This window comes from Strigops habroptila, chromosome 7 (assembly GCF_004027225.2).
Source record: "Strigops habroptila isolate Jane chromosome 7, bStrHab1.2.pri, whole genome shotgun sequence".
NCBI classification, from domain to species: domain Eukaryota; kingdom Metazoa; phylum Chordata; class Aves; order Psittaciformes; family Psittacidae; genus Strigops; species Strigops habroptila.
This window is the reverse complement of record NC_044283.2, coordinates 17,758,770-17,784,423: the sequence shown is the minus strand read 5'-3', so window position 1 is coordinate 17,784,423 and position 25,654 is coordinate 17,758,770. Positions and strand designations below refer to the sequence as shown.

General features: G+C 37.8%; 1 protein-coding gene across 7 annotated transcripts in view; it reads left to right on the top strand.

Annotated features, from left to right (window-relative positions):
* The window catches only part of KCNIP4 (potassium voltage-gated channel interacting protein 4), a 418,997-nt gene that overhangs the window by 373,170 nt on the left and 20,173 nt on the right, over positions 1-25,654 (top strand). For all 7 annotated transcript variants that reach the window (XM_030492526.1, XM_030492532.2, XM_030492530.1 and 4 more), the window contains one exon: positions 21,803-21,872. In XM_030492526.1, the coding sequence (XP_030348386.1) occupies positions 21,803-21,872 (70 nt within the window). The remainder of the gene's footprint in view (positions 1-21,802; positions 21,873-25,654) is intronic.

Here is a 25,654-nt window from a genome sequence, read left to right as displayed (position 1 = left end):
ACCAACGGCTCTGTGGCAGGCCAAGTACAAGTGGTACTTCACAATAAATTGTACAGACTATCAAGCATGCACTCAACATGTGGTCTTTCTTTCTCTTCTGTCCAGTGATAAGTCTCTCACAGTTTTAAAAATGTCCCTGAGCTATGGCACATTTCCATTTTAAGAATACTTAGATAATGCATTTGCTGCACAAAAGATGCTTCTGTGCTAAATGTAAATATTAGTTATCTTTTCATTTTGGTTTATTATTCTCATTTAAAAAAACCCTGTAGAACTCTTAGGAAACTACTAGACTTTTCCAGAAAATGAAAGGATTTTTGGCAAACATTTATCTTACCCAGCTGTATATCAGAGAAAGCGTAAACTGAAGTTGTGCGTGCACGAAAGTGTCCCTGGATACATAGTGTAGCTTTAAATTGGCAGCTCTGTATTTGTGACATTTATTGGGAAAACATTTCTCGGTCACCCTTCTTCCCTATTGCTGTTAGGAAATGAGGCAACAATGACAGCAAGAAAATAACTCTAATAATGTTACAGCTCAAAGATAGGCTCCCCCATCACACTACCCATCCATATAAGAATACATTTGTGCATAACTCAAAATATGCTAATTTATTCAAAGATTTTTCCATTTCAATTACGGTTTGATGGAAGCATCGTAATAGTGTATTTCACATTTGTGAGTCTCGTAGAAATTTTAATGAATTTTATAGGTTATAAATCTCATTTATTGATTGTCTAGAGTATTTGACTTCTGCATGTCAAAATACAACTGTTCTCATTGTCCTTTTCTGGAAAATTCCTTTCCTTTTCTTTGTTTTTCTGTTAGCATCTTACAGAAAAAAAAAAAAAAGAGAAAGTGCTTGTTTTACCTAATTGACTATATTCCCAATCTAATGAGTAGGAAATAAAAACACACGGTTCCTGTCATACGGATTTATCCCTCTAAGGGTAAATACATATATATTAACTGTAAGAATATGCATAGGATATTTTTGATAACTTGAACTAGATGACCTCCAGAGGTCTCTTCCAGTGAACGGTTCCACCAGTGTGTGATCTGAACTGCCACATTCAGGTGAGTAATTTAATATACAGAATTAACTAGTGGTTTCAAACTAATTCTGTTTCTGTGTTGTGCATAGCAGCCCAATCCCCTCAAAACCTAACTACACTAACGGTGTGAATTTTCCTATGTAATGAGTTTCAAAAAGTGAATGAAAAAACTATAGACTTCATAAAAGTAATTGGGACTTGGAAAAATTAAGTTGGTCCAGTAGAATAATTTTCTCTATATAAGTAAGTTCTCTGCTCCTGCAATTTTTTGTTTAATGATGAAGATGAAAGTTAGGTATATACTGTGCGTTTTGCAGTATATGCAATAGCTTGTGCAAGACCTGAAACATCTGAATGTAATTTTCAGGGGTACTGAAGTCAAGGTTCTAAGACTGGTTTAATTTTTCTTTTATACATGATATTCTCGGAACACTAAATATGTTTGGTTTGTTCATTGTAATTGGAACTTACTTGATAAGAAAGGAGATATGAGAAATGTATGTCAGTGTTCTAAACATGGATGACTTACATTTACAGCTATTCTGTTTGCACAGCCTCTTATCTAGGACTAGTAGAGATGTACCGTTCTTTTACTTTTGTCTTTCAAATGTAGTTTCTAAGATAATCAATGTCTTGATTAGAATTTATTTAGTACAAATGATATGTGTCTCCATGCATTATATTTGTGAGTCACTAAAAGCTGACAAGAAACATTGGCCTTTAACTGTAAAAGAGACTAAGAACATGGGTGATGTGAAGAGTTTGAATACCTCTGTGATGATCTGAAAAGATTTTGAAAGTCCATTCCATTTTCCTTGCTTCCTTACTTAAACTTTTCCACTTGTTCCAAGCATGACAAGGAGCAAAGACAACATAATCCTCTTAGTTTATGTCTCTGTAACACCATGTATTATGAAACACAAGATTTCACACTATGGGAAATAACACTTCAGCTTGGACCAGCTATCTCTGAGTCATCAACGTCTCCCATTTCACATTCAGTAGGATGTTTTCAGTTCATTGTGATCTCATTCAGTTCCACACTGAATCCATGTGTTTGTATTGTAATGAATAAATGCAGATTCAAGATTAATATAGACCAGAAGAGAGAGAAAAGACAAAACTGAGCATGATTGACAGTCACACTGGTGCAAGAGTATTCTGCCCCTCACATTGGTCCTCCAAAGGTTGTTCTTGCAGATCAGGTAGCTTAGAACTTAATATGCTTTTCACCCTTCCTCATGGAGAGAGCAAGGAAGATTTAATTTCACTAGCGGTCAGTGCAGTTGCTTTTCCCTGAAGATTTGACACCTGTCTGTAGAAGTGCTTGGGTTACTTGTAGAAGTTACTTGGATTACAAGGATGTAATCTTAGCAAGAACAGGATCTTTCTAGAACAGACTTTCTTTCTGACAGAACAGAAGAGAGCCTGGGGGAAAAGTATAGGTCAGTTAAATGTTCCCACCTAGTTCTCCTGGCTAACATGAAACAACACTTTAATCATTTGACCTACATCCTTCTGTGACTGAATATCAAACAGAGGATGGGTTGCTCTGCTGGGTAACAGTGCATGAAATGTGCTCATTGTGCTGTAAGTTTTTACAGAGGTGCTGACCCTTCTGCAAAGGCGCTGTAAGAACAGTAGTGTTGTGAATACAAAGAGGATGTGTATACAAAGCATCATGGGTCATGCCTCATGCATATGAACCCAAATTCATAGCATAGAAATGCCAATAAAATAGAAAAAATGAAGAAAGTTCTAAATCTTAGTAGAAAATCAGATAGTGATAATTCACACTGAAAATTAACATCTTCCCACATTAGAAAACTCCCGTGACTTGCTTAGCCTTAATAAACTGAACAATAGACAACAGCATGGTGGAAGTCCAAGCAGGTAAACCTAGGAGCTGTATATGTCAACAGCCAGATTTCTGTGAATCATCTTTTTCTATCTAGAGAGAGTTTCTGAAGACATGTATAATACACACAGCTCAAACTTCCATTTTTTAAAAAATTAAGTTGTTATTATTTACCAGTTGTGCTTCAGATCAATTGTTTTCTCAACTTGAAATGGCGGAAGAAAAACTTAAAAAACAAAACCGAACCAAGAAATTTGCCTAGGCAGAATTTTGTTATTATGTTTCAAAAGCACTGGCATTTATTTACTAGGAGCTTAGAGGGAACTTTTCCATATTTCAAACAAGGCTATGTGAAAATCTTTTAACAAACTGAGCAATAAATAACACATTCATTATAGATTTCCATCGGGAGTTAGTGAGTTAGTCAGGAAACTTGAAACTTTTCAAATAGAAGAGTGAAAATAATTTGGAATACAGTTTGACAGATATAGCATATAGTTATCAGTTGTCACAAATTTACAGACCTTAATGCATTCAGCGGAGATATTTGTTTCATTTAGTCTCGCAGTTGCAGGCAAAGATTGAAATCTTCTTTTTGAAAGTTAATAATGAACTCAGTCTCTACACTTCTATTCATCTCATGACTTCCTGCTGTTCTTGGAGATACTTGATGTTGTGTTCACTTGGGAAAAACTGTCATCTGGTATACCAAGGACTGTCTTCATAATAGTGATCACTTACTTCTGAATAATCTCTGAAAAAATGTAGATGCCGAGTTGCTAATAAGCAGCATATAAAAAGAGCACCCAGTATCAATAATATTCCAGAGCACCAAATACCTCTGAAGTTATTCTTTACTCTAAAAGTGTCAGTATTGTGTTCTGGTGGAATTCTATTGTTCTGTGTGCTTGTCAGTCCCTCCCATTTGAAGTTGGCAGTACCCTGTCCTGCGCACTCTCATTGGGGCTCACAGTAAGGCGTGCCATCACTCTTGCCAGGATGACACTTGACGCATGGCATATTCCGTCTGCTCTGCCAGCCAGCTGCTCAGTGTAACTCATCTGCTGGTAGAGCTGTTTTCTACCACAGAGATTTCATGTGCGATACCTGAGGAATATAAATTTTGATGTACTAGAATATGAGCATCAAAATATCTTCTTTGGCTACAGCCTACTGCAGTTACTTTTTTGCTGCATCTGGACTAAACATTACAAAGCTTGGTACTTGAGTTATATAAAATTGTTGGATTTTGGTTTCTGGGTAATAAAAGGTAAAACTTGGTGCAATGCAGCACTGATAATCCTGTCATTTAAAAATTTAGTGAATGAACACCTCTTATTCTCCTTTCTCTCACTCGTCCCCTTTTCCTCATGAAGTGAGATGAATACTAACTGCCCTGCTATAAACACTGCACAGTATAGAACACAGCTTAGCATAAATTATTTGTAAGCTAAAACATCAGTTGAGAAAACAGCGTTCAAAAATCCCTTTACTTGTATTTCTTGCTACTGATTTTCTTAAAAGAGGTTTTATGTAAAATAATTCTGTATTAAATTCTGTACTAAGTTATCTCCCTGTTGCACTGCAGTTCAGGGGCACGAAGAGGGTACACATATTTTCAGGTGGGCATCCTAAGCCTGCAAAATGAGAGAAGAGGGAATAAATACATACTCTAGTGATACTTCTGGATGTAGCAGTTTGTTTGTTTCAGTCCTGAGTACTTCAAAATTTTATAGACAAAATCTTATTTGTGCTGGACTCAGGGATCTGTTCTGAATACCAGCAAATTCCAAGTAAATTTTGATTTTTGTAATTTTTTTTTCCTGTAAACTCCTGGTCAGTTTAAAATCAGCAGTGTGTAAGTTTTTTCGGAAAGCAGTGAAACGCATCAAAAGTCCATTCTTGATTTCTACAGAATTAATTTCTGATTAGAAATGTCTTTAGATCTACATCTGTGCTGAAAATAAACACTGGTAAATCTTCAAATAAAACAACAAATCACAAATGACAAAGTATCAAGGTCAAGTCTTTCAGTATTATAGAAGTTTATTACAAGTTCTGGGCCAACTTGCATTTTCCTTTGAGTGAAAGTCTAAAATCCAGTATCTGACAGAGCCTATATTCTTCAGATCAGCTGGATATTTGCACAGTTGCTCTCCACTCTGATGTTAGCTTTCAAGTAAGGGAATTTATTCAACTCAATTAATTCCATTGTGAAAAAGGACCTTAGATATGGTGAGGATAACAGAAGAAATAGGAGCTAGTAACTCAGAAGATGGCATGATTCAGTAAACACAGCATGAAACTAGAAGTGAAAAGACTAGCCTTTTGGCTCTCTGGCTGGCTTACTGACTGGCATACACCTTTAAAAGCCTTAACTATCATACTAAAAAGCCTTCTGGGTTGCAAAAGTGCTTTATACCAGAGCTTCACTGCCTGCATAGGCTCGACATTGACAATTGCCTAATCTAATGTCTCTGGTCTGACAGCCGAAACCTTTAGAGCATCCCTAGCTATCTGAGAGATGCTTCCCAGCCTCCTCTAACAGGCCCTGGGAACAAAGCGGGAGCAGCAGTGCGGGGGCTGGTGGCTGTGGGAAACTGAACTTTCCCAGGAGCTCGAGATAGCAAAGTTCATCCTTAGAGGAGAGAAAAATGAACACTGAATTCCTCAGCGTTAAGACTAAATGTGTGGTTTGTGGGCAGCATATTCGAGTGAGGCTGTCTAGCTCTCCATGGCCAAGCTCCATATCCATCAAGTGGAAATAACAGTAACCTCATGCCTGAAAAGAGCACTGATCTAGGAAGCACTCTATGTGGTATTTCTGAAAATTATTTACTTGCTCCATTTATGCATCTCTAATATTGTAACCAGCTTCACTGTGGCCTCACAAAAAAAAGTGTCAAGAATAATTTTTTCAAGTAAACCCCCAGTAGCTGGATATAGCAGTATTTATCTCTGGCACGCTATCTATCAGCAATTATAGGCATCAGGGCAACAGACACATGATTTTGCTTGTGATTTAAAATGTCAGCACTAAGCACTGGATCTAGGTGCACAGGAAGCATGTTCTACAGGCTACCAGATTTGGATCAATAGGCAGGAATTCTAGGTTCAATAATTAACTGCCATATTGTCCTGCTGAACGACCCAATTAATCTCATATTCTTTTTTCACCTCTTTCAGAAGTTTTTAGGGCATAAACTCTCTGTTAGTGTTTCTCCATGTTGTGATTAATGCATCCCTGGTAAAAATCACAGTACCATAGGTGATGCATTACTATTAATAAAGTTTTAAAACAGGTAGTATTTCTTACCTTCTGCCAGAGCTAGATGAGAAAAGAGTGACACAACATAAAACAGCAAAGAACTTTAGTATGAAAGCAGATACAAAATTAGATTCATCTTGACACCAGAGACTAATGGAAAATTTGTTTAGTGATTTTTAACTACCTCTATGGATTCACCAATTCTGGATACTTGTAACATTTAGCTCCTGAATTTATACTGTTATTTCTCTAGGCTAAAAATCCTGCCTCTCTTAATGCCAGTTGCAAAAAATCTTTGATTTTGATGGAACGTGCCGAATGTCATGAAGATGTTTTTTTACCCTCTTCATGTGTTTTTCACTACAAGAGTGGCTTCTCAAGGATTCCAGAACTCTAGATAGAAATGTAGCAATTACAGTTTTGTTCAGCTGATTGATCCCCCACCACATTAGCTGTCTGGGATGAAAAGAACTGAACAATCTTTCAGTCTGTCAGACAACTGTAATTAAGTGGTAATCGGCTCCAAAATCTTCCAGTCCAGTCCCAGAGGAGGATATTCCCATACAGCAATACCAAAAATGTATTCTATTTATTCATTTTTAACCAGTATATAAACAGGTACCTGTCCTTGTTGCCCTACGCTGGAAAAATCGAATCCTTTTTCTGGTTTCTTCAGAATATTTTATTTCTTTCCTCCTACATTAGTAAGCCATGAAAAAGTATACATCCCAATCAAGACATTCCTGCCATTCAATTGGGAGCATGCCAAGCCTCTTCAGAGCTCTCAGTTGTTCAATAGAGAACCTAAACCTGGAGGTTTCATGTTTTGCTCTGCAAACAAGATGCCTTTCTCCATTTGGTTATTGCGTTCTGCATTTAAAGGTCCTGGGAGCAGCATTTCAAGGCACTCTGAGAATTATTTTTCTGCTTCATTTTCCAATGAAGACTTAATTAGGATCCTAAAATTGAAGCCCATCCCTTTTCTATTAATGTAACTGTCTCAACACTAAACAGTCCATGAACAGGCTAGAAGCTTATGCACAGGATCAATTATTTTTTCTGTTTCTTATTGTTAAGTAGGATAATTCTCCAGATCTGAGTCTCGTGATCCTTCAGACTTGAACAAATAACCACACTGAATCTGATTTCCAAAAACTCCACTGCACTTCCAGTAGTGTTGAAAATAAATAAATCAAGTCATATAGCATCTGCTTTAGTGAACAAGAGATGTAGGACCATCCCCTGTAATGGAGCCCAAGTTATAACAGCCTTATTTTCTTATTCCATTCTCAGAAGCTGGAGCTCTGGAACGAAGACAAATTTTATGAGCCCTAAACTTAGGTTTTGGAAGAAGTGTTTATGCCTGGCAATTTCAATCTCAGTTTCCATAGGGAATGAAACAACTATGAGAAATTGAAGCTCCTTCTTAGGCCTAGCCTGTACGATAGATAACTCTTTTTCAGATATGTCTGATTCTCTAGTTATCTTTTTCACTTCTTGTTGTTTGTTTTAACTGGGAAATGTCTTTTGCCTTTTTTTTTTGTTTCTCTATGCTGTTCATGTTTTCACATTTCACAAAATATGCGAGAAAATGTCAACATCATTTATTTAGATTTATCTCAGTATTCAGTTCCAGTGATTTGACTTATGCTACAAATTTTAGATCGCTGCCAAAAGCGATGTACTGAGTATCCACATATGAGACAAGGAAAGCTTCAGCATAGGCTAAAGGACATTTATATATTTTGTTTAGATTTTTTTTTTTGCTGTGCTAAAAATTTATCAGTTCATATTCCTGACCAAACTTCAAATTCCATTTTGATGCTTTTCTCATGGCTTTAGAGAACAATGTAGAAACAATATCTCATTTGTAAGTAGCAAGGGTATATCCTTCCCTGTCTTATGGAACCTTTCACTCCTTCTCAAAGGCAGGTAGATTTATGGGTCGATGTATTTCCATGAAGCCCACTCTGGCCCATAAACAGTAGAGCTCTGGTGGTTAAGTACCTTCTCCATATTATGGACGCATGCTCTGAGGAGCCCTTTGGACAGCAGAATAAAGGAGATGGTGTGTTGGGAGTGCGGATGTGACAGTGGGGTTTTGGAACATAGAGAAGGGAGCCTGTGATTGAAAGCCAGAGAGCCTCCCGGATGAGGCACATTGCCCTCACTGTGTTAACAGTGAACAAGTGTTTATTGCCCTGGACTGCATCTCTCTCACTCAGAGCAGCTTCATACAACTCATTCCCTTAATTGCTTCTGATTTTCACCACTATACTTTGTGAATCAGGTCCTATTTATGGTAGTGTCAGTTTTACAAATATTTGTGGAGCTAAAAAATTTTGTTCTTATATTTGCAATGCTGGGGCCCTTCTCCTGAGAGACAGTGTTGCTAATAGTGGAGAAAGCAAAAACCTTTGTTACAGTATAAATGTATTACTATATAAAATATAAATAATGAGTACAATGTTTGGTTTCCAGTTTCTAACCTGCTCCCCCTTGACTTTTATGCTCTTTGCCATTTCTGCAAGCTGACAGGATTCTGTAGGAGCTGAAATTCCTTGGTGCTTTTCATCATAGTTAGCACTAACCAAATATTGACCTGTCTGCCTTTACCACTGCGCATCTTTGAAAGAAATGAAGAAGCACCACTCTGAAAAATACTGAAATAACATGAGTTAGGGCACACTTTCTAGCTGAGTGTCTTTCATGCAGACATGTGCCCCAGGAATGAAAAACTCACAGTGTTCTTACTTCATGATTAAAATGAAAATCTGATTTGGTGTCAGTACTTAGTGTCTTCATCCAGCTGGCTGACAAACAAAAAAACAGTACAGCATTTATAGTTGTGGGTTTTTTTGTTGTGTTTTTGTTACCTCAACACACTGAGGTTGCTTCGTAAATACCTTGTGCTAAATTCAGGCTTTCTTATTTTCAGATATGGCTACAAAATATTAGTAATACTTAGTACTAATTAGTACTAATTAGTAATTAGTAATGATGGTGCAAGCTTGCTAACCTTAAGCAGAAGGTTGTTAGAACAGTTTCCTCCTCAGTGAATCTTCTACTTTTTAAGGAGCTTCTCCAAGCTCCTTTACAAGGAGCTTCTAGGGAAAGCAAAAGCACCAACAGAGCTTCTAAATTCTAACTCCCTCATGTAAGAAAAACAAAACAAAAGCCTCCATGGTTTTAAAGTAGGGAATTGACATATACTTGACTATTGCTGTTGGGGACTGGTGATGTCCTTCATTCTGCTGAAGCCAGTTGCTTGAACTGCTCTAAGGGATTGCACCTGAGAGACCAGCACTTGCCAGCAAGGGGCTATTCCTCCTCTCACCTACAATTTCAGTCAATTTGAAGGGACATGATCAAAAGCACTCACACAGGAATGTGTGAAAGGCATCTCACACAGAAGCAGTGCTCACCTAAATACAGCTTTTCCCAAGAGTCTGAGTATTTTGTCTTTGCCAGAGTATTTACAGCAAGCTACACTGCTCAGTATCTGAAGCATGGGTTCTGCTACATTTAGTTTAATTATAGTTCCTGCCAATTTGTGAAGTCAGGATTGTAAAATGCCCTCCTGCAGTGACAAATAGGGCCAGAAACAGTAAGTACCTTTCAGATGCCAGGGACTCATCCATAAAGTTTGGTGTGTCAAGCTTTGGGGTGAGCTTTTAAGTTCAAATCTTTAGTCATGTTGTTAACTGTTGTTTTACTGCCAATGCTAATAATAGGAAACTAAAAATTACACTAGTTAGTGAGATCTTTGCTAAACAAAGAATGGCACTGATTAAAAGTGTTGCTGGCACTTTGCCCACTGCACGCTGGAAGCAGCCAATGTGTTGATTGTTATTTACTGTGTGAAGCCACACATGCTGGGTGTGAGCCAGTTCCTTTATTTCTGCTCGTTTTCCTCTGAAACTGCCATAGCAAGTAGAGGGTGGGAAAAGGCTTTTGTTTATTAGAGTATCTTCCAGTGGGAGGCTCAAAATCTTGTACATCTTTGCTGTGCCATTCAGAAACATTATTGTAACTCTTCTACAGACTAAATAGAAGAAAGAAGTTTTGTGTTTTACTTGATAGGACAAGGCTTAAAAGAGGTTTTTACATGTACTTCGCTAGTGGATGTCAATGGAGACTTACGCTATCAAATCCACTCGCTTCCGTGATGTTCCTAGAAATATAGACTGCTGCCAATAAGCTATAAAATGAGCCCACAGCTTCTGTGATAGAAATGATAATGCAACAACCTGAGGTGTTGCCCTTGTGAACCTTTAACTGAAGTAATTCCGCTGCACTTTAGATCAGGGAGGAAATATCAAAAGAAAGGGTATCCCTTTAGATGCAGTAATTAGTGCATTCCATTTGGGGATGCCTCCTACATTCTAGGTCCTCCTTCAAAAACTGCTTATGCTTTACACTTGTAACTGTAATTACACAAATTCATAGGAAGGCTTTAGAGTAGGGACAAAAGACTGAGATAACCATCCCTAACCATTTAACAAAAAACCACATTCACATTACTCCTTATGTCTTTCATCCCATACAGCTTCTACAAAGAATAGAAAAAATATTTCTTCACCTCTGTTTCTAGCTTTCAAGGCTCACAAGTATATTCAAGTATATAAGACTACAGTATATTATTTTATGTTCTAATCTGTAAGGCTTAATTCTGCAATAATTGAGAACAAAATAGTAAGCTGTTTTAGGACCAAATTTTGGCCCTCAAAGTCATCAAATAAATCTGGTCTGAGATACACCTTTGGTCAACATATTTCATCATTCATCGCTGTTTGGTTACAGCATCTTTCTATATGTAAGCCAAGAACTGTTTTAATGAAGAAAAGGTGCTGTGAAAGCTTTTTTTTTTTTATAGCCCACTCCTGAGAAAACTAAGATGAGAAACCCGTTTTTTACCCATCTCTTCCAATGCAGCCTGCCTCTGCTCATCTTCCCATCTCTGCACATTTCTCAGTAATTAACAGCAGCTCCTTCATCAGCTTTTCAGAAGAAACATAGGTAAGGTCTGGACTTGTTCCATTATATCATTGGACTGGCCAGATCCCAAAATGATAGGTGTAAAGATAGAATAAAAACCAATTGTCATCCTTTGTGAGTAGCTTGAAACACTGTCCTGCCAATCATCCTTGCAGCCCTTTGACAGACTGGCTTTTATAGTAGGCAAACAGCAAAGCTCAAGCAGAACACAGAGGTGGGGGAATAATATAATTGCCTGATCAAAAGAGCTGAAGTAGGTATCTCTTATGTAGTCGTCGTGATTATCTCCTACATGCACTGATTTCCTAAAAAACCTCAAAGCTCCCATTCGATGTGTTGAGGTTTTCAATGATATATCTAGACAAAGGAAATTGAATGTTTCTGTCATTCATCTAGTTTCAAAAAGAGGTGTTAAAAAGCAGGACCCCAAATACTGACAATACAGAAGTCTAGAAGATGCCAGTTCAAAGAATCTGTTCAGAGAAATGACTGTCTATAATAGATTACAAAGACACAGGGGTGGTTTGGTTTTTTTTCTTTTAATTCATAGGAGAAATAGCCCCTTGAAACTTTACCAACACCTAATGGACAATACTTACAGTTCAATTTCTGTGAGTTCATTGTCCTCTTGGGGGAATCTAACTGTGGCAGAAAAACAGCTGCTCTCCTCTCCCCATATCTTCTTCTGTTATTTCTTCTTCTAGAAGTATTTAGAGCAAAGGTAAAGAAAAAAGAAAAGGACCATAAATATGTTTGGCATTTTTTTTCTTAATCTGTTTTAATGAGTAAAGAAAAAGATCTTTTGAACTGTCTTAACTATTCCCAAGTTAGTTTTTCCAGTCTTAATTTCTAGTGCTTTGTTCAGCCACATTTCAAATACTTCAAGAGAGAGGGTTTCTCTGAATTAGTTTTTTGAGGCTGCTTCACGGGCTAGTGCATGGCATCTTTTTTAAGCATATATTTTGAGATATTTTTCAGCCTACATTCGCTTTTCCTTTAATGACATCAAAACCTTCTTTCTCCCAGAAACCTCATTTTGTTTATATTATACTTAGAAGTCCTGCTAAAATATTTTTGCTTTTATTAGCTGCTGCGGGTTTTTTTCCCTGCTCCTGGTGTTTCTCCTACATTGGCCAATAATGTGATCTGAACTCCAGCAATGCCACCCATCCCATTTTCATGAATATTGCTTCTGATATGCGTTCTACCTTTTTACTGAAAAGAAAACCCCAAAACAAACAACCCAGTATCAAAAATAAGCCCTGAATTCTAAGGGTGCTTTCAGGACATAAAGTTAATCAATCACACTAGTAACCACTTAAAAATAAATAGGCAATGAAATCTATTCCTGATGACTGTATGAAGGATAAGTAGATTTATACTTATTACAAAGAAATTAGTTACAAAATTATGAATTTATTTGTTTAATTTACAGTAAAACTTATTTCTTCTCAGCATGCAGCTCTAAAGTTGGTCAAACCTTGAGCTTAGCCCTGTCGTATTTGGTAAATACATTTACCAAATACCACCATATGTTTAAAGATGTTCCAAGTAAAATCAGTACAATACTGATGAATTAATGTACTGAACTATATAAATGTATTAAATCTAATAAATCATTAAATTTCTTAGGAGAAAATGTCAGGCAAGATTCAACAGCATGAGAGAGAAGAGGCTGTTGCCATGCTCTCAGATCCATCAGCAGAGAGACTGAAGATGTATTCCCAGTAGGCACACACACATAGAACATATGTATACGTAAAATATATATACCTGTATACACAGCCAGCCACACAATTCACAGATGCACAGAGCAGTCACATGAACATAGGCAGCACCAACAGCCTCATTCTGAGCCCCTCCAAGGTTGAGCAGGGTGGAGGTCCACTAATGATAATACATACATATATATACACAAATATATACATACAGTATGGATCCCTTCAGCAGCCAGGCTCAGACATGGAGCTCAGATGCCCAGTAGCTGCTCCTGAATACCGGTTTCCCCAGTTGCTGGTACCTGTGCATAAGAGCCTGTGAGGCTGTAGCTCCACTGCAATTGCTGGTACAGACCATCTCATGAGCACATACAAATCTGGTCAGGACTCCTTGGGCCCCAGTAGCCAACCCAACCATGGTGTCATCATTAGAGACCCACTTGCATCCTGGGTCCCAGGTCACGTCACCTGCTCACTAGCTCATCCAACTTGATCTTTGCTAGCACTCACATTCCTGCATGTGCTCCAGTTGTTGCACCAGGGACATATGGGCCCTCCAACCCATGGGCTGACATCAGCTTCTGCATTCACACCCCTGTACACACTCATGCACACACAGAATGGAGAGCCATCACCGAGGGAAGTGTTGGAAATGAGCTTAAGAAGATAGGACAGGGTCAGGCACAGGGCATGGCCAGCCAAGCAAACTGACCAGCTAACAACGTACATGTGGCCAGTACTTTTTATCCCCTTACGCATCTATATTCCTACACTTGTTCCTCCCCAAATCACCTAAATCCCTCCCTTTCCCCACCTTTTCTTTCCTACTAAACATCCCGTAGTAAGTCCTGTGCAATCCCCAAATGCTCTTCCCCTGCATCCTATAATGTGTCCCCTACCCTGAGGCAGCAACTCTCTTCAGTCCAAGCATTCACTTTTCTTGATGCCCTGACACTGGGGCCGAGGCTTTCCTGGGGCAGCCCCAGGAAGTGCCAAGACAGTGTTTCCCTTCCTCTCTGTCCTTGATTTCGGTTCCCACTTACATTTGTGCCTCTGTGATCTTCTGGGCTTGTGGAGCAGGGCCTTTGATGGTCTGGTGGTTCCTTAGATGTCCTGGGAGCAGCCAAGGCAGGGCATTAGTTGAGCTCCCCAACCTGCCATTGTCTCTGTGCTCCTCTGTGGGTGCACAGACAAGCGTTTACCACATAATCTAACAAAATCCAGCATTCAGCCAGAAGCAGCATGCTTATAAAATGTAACGGTTTTATTAAGTATAAATAAAATATAAACAAGTTTAGTCTAGAAGTGTATTAGCTTGTATTTTTGTTTTCTACTCTGCTTGAACTACATTCACTGCCCTGCAGACACGACTAAATCATTTTATACCATGTCAGCTGGATATTAGCTAAATTTCAAAGCCGTAAGGCATAATAAAACTGTAAAAAGCCAATTCCTGCATTGGCCCTAGAGGAAAAAGGTGCAGCAGCCATTGAATTCTTTTCTTCCTGTGTCTGCAAGCTATAAGATTTTTAGACAAATTTAGGGAATAAACTTCAAACATTTTTGCATGTACAGGTCTACATCAGGACATTATCCACTACCATTAATTATTTGTAAATAAATAAAACACCTAGTCAAAATAAAACTTATTTTCATCAATAGCATACATACTGACTTATATAATCTTTGAATAGTTGTCTTTAATGTCCAAATAAGTAATTTTTCAATATTGCATCTGCTCGCCAAATTGATATCACCTCTTTCCTGTGGTCCAGAAGTGTTGCAGTTGCTGAAAGAGCATTGGGTTTTCCTGTTTGCTATGAGAATTTCCCATATTAGTGTACCATGTTGCTATCACTTATACTCCCTTGTGCTGGAAATCCTGAATTTCACCTCCTTTTTTCCCAGGAAAGGGTTTTCTCTCTGCATCCTTTGGCTTCTGTTACAGAAACAGCACAAGGCAAGATCAGACACAAAGCGAGAATGCAGAAGAATATTAGGAAAGATAATTCTTTCATGCTTTTCACAAAAGGTGTCAGTTCTTAAAAGTGAGCTGGGATTTTACATCTGTCTGACTGGAAATTTGCATCTATCTGATGCCTTCTTGGTTTGATCTTGTATTGTTATGCCTGAAAAATGGATTAATATTTGGTGATAGTCTGATAAAAGGTTACTTGTGAAGGAGCTTCTGAAAGGAAAGATTAGGATCTGGAAAAGATTTTGAGATGTGGGGATTCAGAGAGGGATTGTTAAAATGGTTTCTTCAAAGAACTAGGAAACAGACACTATGTGAAATAGGCCTTGGCGCTCTATTGCAAGGGTAAAGGGAAAAGAGACAGGCAGAAATAAAGCAGCAACCAGAGGAACTGCGAAGAATCTCTGGGGAGAGCTCTCCATGTGGAGCGGAGGGAAATGACCAGGAACAAGATCCATCCATCAGCAGAACCAAGCCAAGTGGGTTGGTAAATCTAGGAAAAGAGCTTGGGCCACCCTGTGTTGGAGGCAAACTGGAATATTACCTTAAACAGCAGGCACTCAAGGAGGTATTTGAAACAAGCTGTTGTGAATTTGCAGCTGTAGGAAGGAAAATTAATTTCCTCAGAAATCTTGACAATGAAATTACTATCACCGTGCCATTGTTGCTCTTTGGCTTTTATGTGACTTCCAGTTTTTGGGTTTACTTTGCAGCTTTAACTTTGTTCCAGTATAACTTCACCACCCCTGCTCAGCCAATTATTCTGTTTAAACACAATATATACATTTTTAATGACCCAGCAGCTTAATCTGAGCAGCACTTAGAATCATACTTGTCATTTCAACAAACTCAAACCATTTTTTTAATGTGATACTGCTTGTTTGAGAGAACTTCTTCTGTTTGTCTCTGATCCTCCCACCCTCACCCTTCTGCTTTTGTAACTACTTACCTTCCTGGTTCCCATCAGACTATGGCTACAGAGCCATTACTTGAGCAGCAACACTGAGAAAAAAAATACTGTTACCTGAAGTGAATTGGCAAAACCTAGAGAGGCTACTGAGGGTCAGAGATCTAGATTTAGGTTTTGAAAGTGACGGTAAGATTTGTAAGTCTTGTTGTTTTGGATCAAGTGTCCTATCTGTGCAAAAAATATCTGCTTGGCTCAGCAACTGCAGTACCATGTATGATCAATGCTGTTCTTGGCAAAAGTCTTCAGGGTGGATGTTATGTGGATATCATAGAATCATAGAATAGTTAGGGTTGGAAAGGACCTTAAGATCATCTGGTTCCAACCCAGCTGCTATGTCAATGCGTCAGCTTCAGTGTCAGGGTAAAAAGAGGTCCTTTCAGCATGAGATTCATCTGGTGTTTCTGCTTCTTTCAAGGTCTGAGATCATGTTGGACATGTTTCACCAAAGTCTTTACCTTTTCCATTGTTGGAGGGGCTGCTGGTACCTGTTTCTTACGTGTGCTACTTCTCACACATTTTATTTTGGAGGAGGATCAAAATAGGAGTAATCTGTGAACTGAGTATCACTGGGCTTGTTCCAGATAATTTATATAGTGCTTAAATACTTTAGCAATTGAATTTTCAGATCACCTGAGTTCCCTTGCAGTTAAATTTTCTATAAGCTTAGAAAAAACACTGCACATTTCAAGTATAAACTTTGCTGATGTAATACATTCCTGTAGCCACACTAAAAAAAATATGCTTCTGTCTGATAACACCTTGACTAATGGTTTGCTGATAATTTTGCTGAGTAATTTTATTACAAAGCCACTGATGTTTTGCCGTGGGAGGGCAATATAGGCTAAATGCACATCAATGTGCACTGATTAAACATCAAATACATGGTTTTTTTTTCTGAATAAAACTAGATGTTTGGTCCAAAACCACTAGCGGGAGAAATTAATTTGTATTGCAACCCATGTGAATTGCATAAATATAATTTGGTTTAGTTTTCTGCAAATATGAAAATCAGAAGAAGGCCTGCATTTCAATCACATAGATCAGAATGAACATTAAATACAGTGAACTTAAATCAATCTTAGGTATGTAGCTTTGGAAGTAGGAGGTGCATAAAACTGCATAATCCTTAAAAGCATTGAAGACTGAAAAAACCACAAGCTTCAGAACCTATTGTCTCAAGTCTCTAACTCACACTCTTCTGTCCTGGTCAGTATGTTCCTGTTCATAATGGCAAATTATGAAAGTCCACTTATCAAACAAAGCCTCTCCTCTCATCCCTTAGAAAAGTTCTGCTATGTACGTAGACAACTTTCCAAGGCTGTTGGCTGTGTTTCCAAGGCAGCACATACTTTCACTGAAATTAAGGGCTGTCTCAAGCATCACCACACTTCAGGTTACCAAGCAGAGTTCAAAAGGTTTTCCTGGTGTCTAATGTGAGCTCACAAACTTCAGACTGTGGCCACCAAATTTTGTTAAATTGTCTTTCTCTTTCATTCCTTAATCTCTGTTACTGCCGTTCAGATGGGCTACTACTAGCTCAGTCCTTAGTGATGGCCTAAACTAAAGAAGACAAGCTCTCTCTGTTGCTCCTCGTTGGCTGTGTGTTCTCATCCCTAGTAATCTTCATGGCCTTCTGCTGAACCCTCTTCAGTTCTTCAACATTATTGGAGGGGCCCCAAGACTGTTCCGAGTAGAAAGAGAGAATATCTCCCTCAGCCTGCTGGCCTTGGACCAATAGGTGGTTTATATTATTTGCAGTAAGAATTCTTTGATGGCTCATACTCTGCGTGACATCATCTGTAACCCCACAGAGCTGCCATTCAGCTAGTCACTTCACGCTACTACTGGGGCAAAGGATGATTTGTTCCCAGGTGCAGAACATTGCGATTCTTGTTGAGCTTTGTGAGGTGTCTGTTGGCCCAGAATTCATTATTAATTTGGCTTAATTATGTTATTAGATCAGGCCATTTGTTAAATTTTCATGCTGTTTTGATCAAAGCCCTGTTATGCGCAGGTGAAAAATTAGGCACTGGACTGGACTATGAAAAGCCACTGTGAGTTTAGACTGTGGGATTTTTGGTAGAATTAGCTTTAGAGTATCTGCATGCTATTTCAAAATTACAAATGTGTTCTTCCATCAATTTTTGTGTTTATGGAACATTTAAATTTTTGATCAGAAGTCCATGCAAAAAGAGAAAATATTATCAGTTAGAAAAAATGAAATCAATGGACATGAACATAGATCTAAAATAAAGCAGAATGAAAAGTGACAGCAGATAAAGCATGGGATGGAGAACCTGTCATGCAAAAGCATATAAATATATTTAAAATTGCCAAAGCTCTTAATACAGCTTTATCCATCATACAACATTGTTTGTTATACAGACAAAAGTCTGAGCTTTGAGTTTGTTTCTCCATTCTCTTTCCTACATTTCACTATTTCTCCTTTTTTGTCTTTTGCGGTTTGTCTTTTGTCTAAAAAGGGTGTTGATTAAGTGGTAAAGAAGAATCCACTTACTGCAGTATTCTTAGGGATATTGAAGAAAAGACATCTTAGACAGCATGAAGCTTGTAAATAATTTACAGGTTTGGAGTGGTTTGTAAGACCATGTGCTGGAGGTGTAATCTCCCAGCAGTAAAATTGCAAGCAACAGAGATCAAAAGGCAGAATCGTATTTATTATTCTCTGTCTCTTCTTTCTGTCAGTTTATATTCTTTTTAAAGGAGGGAGCACTGGACTCAGGAAAAAGAGTTCAAGATGAAATTTCCCTCCTTTTTATTCTCCAGAAGGAAAATATAATACATTATTAATGCAATTTCAAACAGAAATTTTATGTAACAAAATAAATTATATACAGCTGGAGGAAAAAAAGAATATAAGAAATGGTTTAAATAAGGCTCACATTTTTCTTTCAAACTATTTAATTATTTTCCTCTCTTTTATAAGAGTTTAATGAAAGGTTAGGAAGATTTTTTTTAATTATAGTTGGTAGAATGGACAAAGTCAGCAATAACTTGACATAAAGCCATGGGGCATACTTTACAATTACAATATTAAATCTCTTTCATGGAACTAGAGAAATCTCCTGATAAACACAATAAAGCCAGATTTATGAGTCTGAAAAGAGCAGTCTTGGAGGTAAATGATGTTGGCTATATATATATTTAGACTTAAATTATTTAAGAGCAGAAGTGTTCACTGTCTTGTAGAGTCTCAGCGGAAAGATCCAAGCTAAAGAAAGGTTTGAACTAATATTTCTGATAAGAGTAATTGGCCAGCATCACAGATTTTTAATGGGTGTCCTTAAGATACCAGTACTACAGACCTCCAAGAATGGAAAAGATACGGTGTTACTGGCAATGTTGTCATAAAGACCAGAGGAAAATACAGAGGGTCAACCTAGGTAAATTCAAGAGGTCATTCCTGGCTCTACTAATGCATAATTCAGTGAAAGAAGGTTGCGTTTTCAAGCAATGTTTCTATTAAACACTATGGTGAAACTGGAGTTCATTCAGTGACAGGTATCACGTATTTCTCTAAAAATAGGCTGCTATCTCATTTTGAACTAACAAAGAATAAATCAGACAATTTTTTCCAGAGGACCCTTAATTCTACTCTAGTATCACAACGTTTAAATGCACACAGGAAATGGGACTCTGATTCTTCACGGCTTCAGACTAAGGACTGGCAAGTTTGAGTTGCTGTCATTTCCTGTAAAAAAGGGAAGTGCATTCTATGCAAAATGAGCATATTTTGAATATCTTTCTCATCCAAGGAAAAGGTAGAAATATTGCTTTACATGTTAACGAGCCACAGAGTTAGATGAACTTAGGAGCACATTTTGTCATTCATTATTTATTAAGCTTCACAGAAAAAAAAAAAAAAAAAAAAGGAAAAAACCCAGCAAAATCTGAATTGTAGAAATTCAAATATATAGAGGGACTTTGTTTTGGTTTTCTTTTTTAGTTCACTCAAAATGTGCCTAGCTTTTTGTCTGAAAAGATACTGCATGTAGAACAGAAAGAAGCCACAGCTGCTTTTTCTAGATTTTAAAATACTGCATTGTCCTTTCACACTCCCACCCATTTCGGGAAGAAGGCTGCATTATTCTTCCTCAGGCAGGTCTGGAATGATGTAGACTACATACCAATGTATGCTTGGAAAAGAAATTTATGAAATACTTTTGTTAAATTTTCTACATTGAATAACTATAGCATTTTATCAGTGAGTACCTCAACACTTCTCTGATGTTTTCTTTATTATTCTTCAAATACAAGTAAAACCACTGCTCTTTTGCACGCACTTGTACACCACCAGAAGGCCTCACATAAAAAGATAAGCAGTGTAGTAAATGCACTGGGGACCACAGAGACAGTATACGATCTGACTACAGTCTTTTTGGGAAGTGAGAGATGTTTTAGAATGTCTCCACACCCAAATACATGACAGGCAGGGACATGCCACCTCACGTAACAGATTGGTCCTTACTTGACAAAGGGTAGAGATACTAAATTCATTTCCCTTTTCCTCCCACTCCCTGAAGGCTTTGGTTTGAAAGGCAGTGTGGCCCAGTGGTCAGTATATATCTTGTCCTACAGAGACCTGTGCTCTAATTCTGATCAGTGATAGCGTCTGTGACCAGGAACAAATTTCATACTTTTGTCTCCATGACATCTGTTTTACTGTCTGCACTGATCAAACAGAATTGTTTCTTACTCCATGCTTGCACATGCTTAGTTATGGTGGAGAGCTGATTTTGGCTGAGGATAAGTGACATAAATCAAAATAATCCTAGATCTACAGATCTGACATGCATTTTTCAGGCAGTGCATTCATCTCTCAATTAGCAAGATTACACTGTTTGTTTCTTAACAGAAGCTGTCATAACTAGGAATATCTCAGTGTTTCTTGTTTGAGCTAATAGAAATATCATTTGCTCTCACAGGAAAATCCGTTATTGCACTGGTAAAATATGTTACACTGTTCTTTATCTTTGTTTAAAGCTATTTCCTTTCTCCGGTTTAGGACTAGGAGCACATAAGCGTGAGCCATCACTCCACATAGCATAGCAGTAGACAAAAATAAATATATAAATCTTAGTACTTAATTTGTCTTTTTTAATTTACCTTTGTTTCTAGAAATACTTTCCTTTTAAAGAGCTTGCGAGGCTTTTTTCACCCTCTGTGTTAAAGAAGGAATAAATAAAAAAGGGAATTAAGTGCATTGCCCAAAGTCATCTGCTCAGTCTGACAAATTCAAGACTAGAAGTTGTCTGTCTGGCATTTGATGTTTATGTGTGACTTAGTAAATAAAATAGTATTCTTTCTGCTCTTCCTACCTCTTTACGTAAGTAATTTTTGTAAACTCACTGCTCTAATCCTCTTTTTTCTTCTTCTTCACTTCCTTTTTCTTTGTAATCACTCTTCTCTAACACTTTATGCTTATTCTTTCTTACGTATTGTAAAGAGGCAGAAGGATCTGCAAGGTTTGAATAGGGTCTTCTGTTGAAAGGTCTTTTGAATTCGTTGAGTATAACTGTTCTGTTATAATATGACTGCATGTTCTACCAGTAATACCTAACTGCAAATGCAGTTTACATTCTTGCTTGGTTTCCACACCACAGAAATGCTGCTGGCAGCTGCAGGAGTGACCACCCATGTCCCACAGCGACACCAATAGCTCCGTGCACTGCAGCAGGGTGGTTGCTGCTCACATCTCACTCAGGTCTCAACACTGAAGTTGAGTTATATGGCACAAAAGAAATATTTGTTCCATGGGAACCCTTTAGGAAGATACTTCAAAGTGATAAACATTTAATGCATTAATATTTGGTTGAGAGTGCAAAATCAGACGTGTTAAACTCTCAGTTACATTCATGTTCTGTACAGTCTTATGAACACATAATTTGACTGGAGCAGATTGGATGCTATTCATTTCTTGTCTTTCACTTTTTTTCAGGAATGCCCCAGTGGTGTTGTCAATGAAGAAACCTTCAAAGAGATTTACTCTCAGTTCTTTCCACAGGGAGGTGAGTGCATGTAATTAGTACTACAGTGAACAAAGAGCTTTGTTTGTTAGTTGCTAAATCTGACAAAAGATCCTGTTGCTCAAATTGACAAGATTGTCATCTCAAGCTCTATCTGAATTCATGGGATAATTTCTTGATGGATGAACACATTTTAAAGTATATATTTCTGAATGAAATGCAATGATGCCTACAAGAAGTCAGTCTTCTATTATGAAGTTACTACCTGTGTTTGGGTACCTTGAAAACCAGGTTTCTCTGAGTACGTTACTTCTTTTTAAACTTTCTACACAGTCTTCCTCATTCTCTTTTATTCCACAAAACCTTTCACAGTAGGAATGAAAACTGTAGGAGGCACTACAGGTACCCTCTATACTAATGGCAGAACCCCTTTGACTTCTATGTGATTTCTCTACTTATATGAGGGCTTTTTTTGCTAACCTTAATTTCAATTAATCAATTTCCAGGAGTTTCATTACTTTCTTTCTCTTTATTACTTTTTAGTGCAATGAAGGTAATACAAAAATGTATAACACTTTTTTTGCCTTGAACCTTGGATTTTCTTTTAATTTGAATTGTTTTCCTCTCTTCCTTTTCTCTTGCTTTTACCATTCAATATTCCCTGTTCATATTCTCCTACAGCTCTTCAGTGCTGCCTCTTCATCTTCTCCCACAGCTCTTGAGATTTGCATGTTTCCCTGAGACTGTTCATAGCTCTTTCTTTTCATTTGTATTTTAAAGCCCCCCACACTTAATTGGTAGGAACAGAACATGTACCAATTAGTTTTATTTTGAATGAAGACTTAAAAGGTAAAGAGTAGCATTTGGTATGGATTACGATCACTGAAATCCTTACTAAGTAGGCACACTCAATAGGGAAGAACAAAAGGCTAAAAGAGTTGACTTGCCTACTGATTATTTCTGTATCTAAGCTTTTAACCAGGCTAACAATTACCGTTTCAGATACTACATTTTTTAGTTACCCTGGCTACTGAGAATAATTCTCTGCATGTGACTACACCTTTACTACACTTTAATAATAATAATAATATCTTTCCTATTGTAACACTCAGAATTGTTTGTGGGCAAAGAGAAAGCACATCTTTTCTAAAAGTAGAGCTAAAATGTATTGTGAGAATAAATGTAATCTTAAAAGCCTAATCTTCTTTATTAGTCCAGACCTAATTGTTACAGAAAGGAAAGAATATTAATGTAGTTAAAGTTGATATATACTCAATTCTTAGTTCCTACCCCTTTTCCTGGTGCTAATGCTCACCCTTCCACTGCTTCTCTGGGCCTTTAGGACAGTGGCATCATGTGGAGGAGAAGGTGGGAACTGCACTGGACTGTTGCAATCTGGAGTCGTTCCCTGGGAGGAATAGGATGTTCGTGTTGGTGCTTTCTTCTTCCTCACTTAGGATTCACCTGGGGTCATTTCTACATGCTTGCTAACATGTTTTTAAGCCTTTATATTTCTCCATTGGTTTGCAGCTCCACATTACACCCAAGTCTGATTGTATGTGGTGACTTTTACATGTGTTATATAGTATTGCTTTTCATTGCTACCCCTAAAACCAGTTTTGTCCAGCTCCATACTTGCATTAACTGACCATGAGTGAGTTGTTTGTAGCTGTGGGGTCCCTAGTGCCAGTCTTTGTCCTGACCTCTCTCATCACACACCTGACTCCTCTGTGCTAAATCCCATCTCTCCACTGCTCAAGGCCTCTGTTGGTGTATGAGGCAAGAAGTTCTTCTCCCCACTGCATCATTATGTTAGAGTCATAAGTACCTGCTTATACATAGAATAACGGCCTGTTACTACTACATGTGTAAAGCTATAGTTGCATCACGGGACTAAAATCAATGAGCCTTAGAAACCTGATCAATTTCAGAGATTGCTATCACAACTAAACCACAGGAAAACAAGGCTGCAAGCGGACCAGCCTGTGTCCTGGGGCAAACACCCTATAAAGCTTGTGGATTCTTAGTAGCAATGGCAATACTGTGTTACTGGGGCACATAGTTACAGTGCTCACTGCAGTTTCAGCAATGCTGTTACTCTCTCTGCAACAAGGGAGCTACACTTCCACACCCCCCCCCACCAAAAAAAAAAAAAGGGAAAAATAAAAGTCTTTCTCTTCTTGCTTCATTTAATTTTAGTAAAGTACAATGAAAAGTTAGATTTTTAGCAGGGTAGAAAAGTATCAAATACAGATAATTCACTCATCAGAAACATGCTATTGTGTACTAGTAACAGCATTTTTAGTTTCATAATAAAGCCTTTCCAGAGATCTCAATGAAGAGCATCGAGAAGTGACAATCAGAAGCTATCCCATTCCTCTCCCCCTCCTCCATTGTCTCCATACAAGGACATGCAGCCTTACCGGTACATAGAGACAGCACAAACAAATGTGAAAACTTAATGCAGCTTTCCTCAAAATTTCAGGAAAAATATTCAGTGCAAACAGCAGAAAAGCTGAATCTCCTTGGAAGACTAACAGCTCACATCGGTAATCCTTTAATTTTTGTGGGCCCACCAACACTAGAACTGTTTTGTGTAGGTTTTGTGCTGTTTTGTAGGTGCCTGTGTTGAATTTTGCCGTTTTCTGAGAGGTATGGGAGCCAAAGGCTATTCTTTGTTCCTCACATTAGCCAAGGTATATTCAAAGTCCAGTTAATTGTCTGTATTTGCATATCCCTGCATGCTAACAACAGGATGAGATCATCATATTTAAGTGTCTAGTTAAGCAGCCAGACTGGATACCAAATGCCTGTGTAATGCAAAACCAGATACAACATGATGTATCATTCTAACAATTCATATCTGAGCAAACAGAATGATGTTGTGTGAGATTTTAAGCTTCAGGGTGACCAAACAATCACCAAAAAGTAACTTTCCAATGACATCCAGCAAATCACTTCATCAAGCAACTTTCAAGACTATCTAGGACAAAGTACAGGAGGAACAGAAAAATGACAAGGGGGCCACAACAGTAACAAAGGAGATTGCACTAGATTGCAGTAAAAGCAGAAGTAGCTTTGTAAATAGCTTTCCATGCCAGAAAGGCACTCCAGTAACTTCTTTTTACAAAACCATTACCATACAGGTGAATGAATAGGCCCCCTACATTCATGCAGTTGATCGCCCACAATATAACTTGGGATTTGTTCTTCAGCTAGGCAAGTTGTAGATAAGAATCCACACACTGACTAATTATTACACTTCTCCTTTGGTTATGAACAGAACAGATTATGTTCAGGGTTTGATAAGGCATAGTGTTGGATGTATAAGGACTACCATTTTTTCTGATGTTTAAAATGATTTAATGGTGTATTTCAAAGGAAATCTGATTTAATATCTGTTCCTGTCTCAACCTGTCAAAATATCAATTTAGTCTACTAGTTTTGATATTACATCCCTGCAAAGAAAACATATTTTATTTAAAAAGTTAAGCTTTTGTCTAACATGATTAATGTTCAAGATTTAGTGGGGTGGGGGCAGAGGGGAATCACAGTAAGTAGCTCTAATTAAAAGACTACTGTACATCATACTCCTCTGTTTTTGGAGGCAAAATTTCAGACCAGAATTGCCTGAACAAACCCTGAAAAAGACTTCTTAATTTTTTATTTTTTAAAAAGGGGTTACTAGAAAGAAAAGATTCTTCAACTGGGGATTTTTTATTTTTTCTTATATACCATCATACAAAAAAAGAAGTATATGATATCATGTATGGGCGACAAACAATAAAAAACCTTTATGTTAACCTTTGTGTTTTCTGTAAATC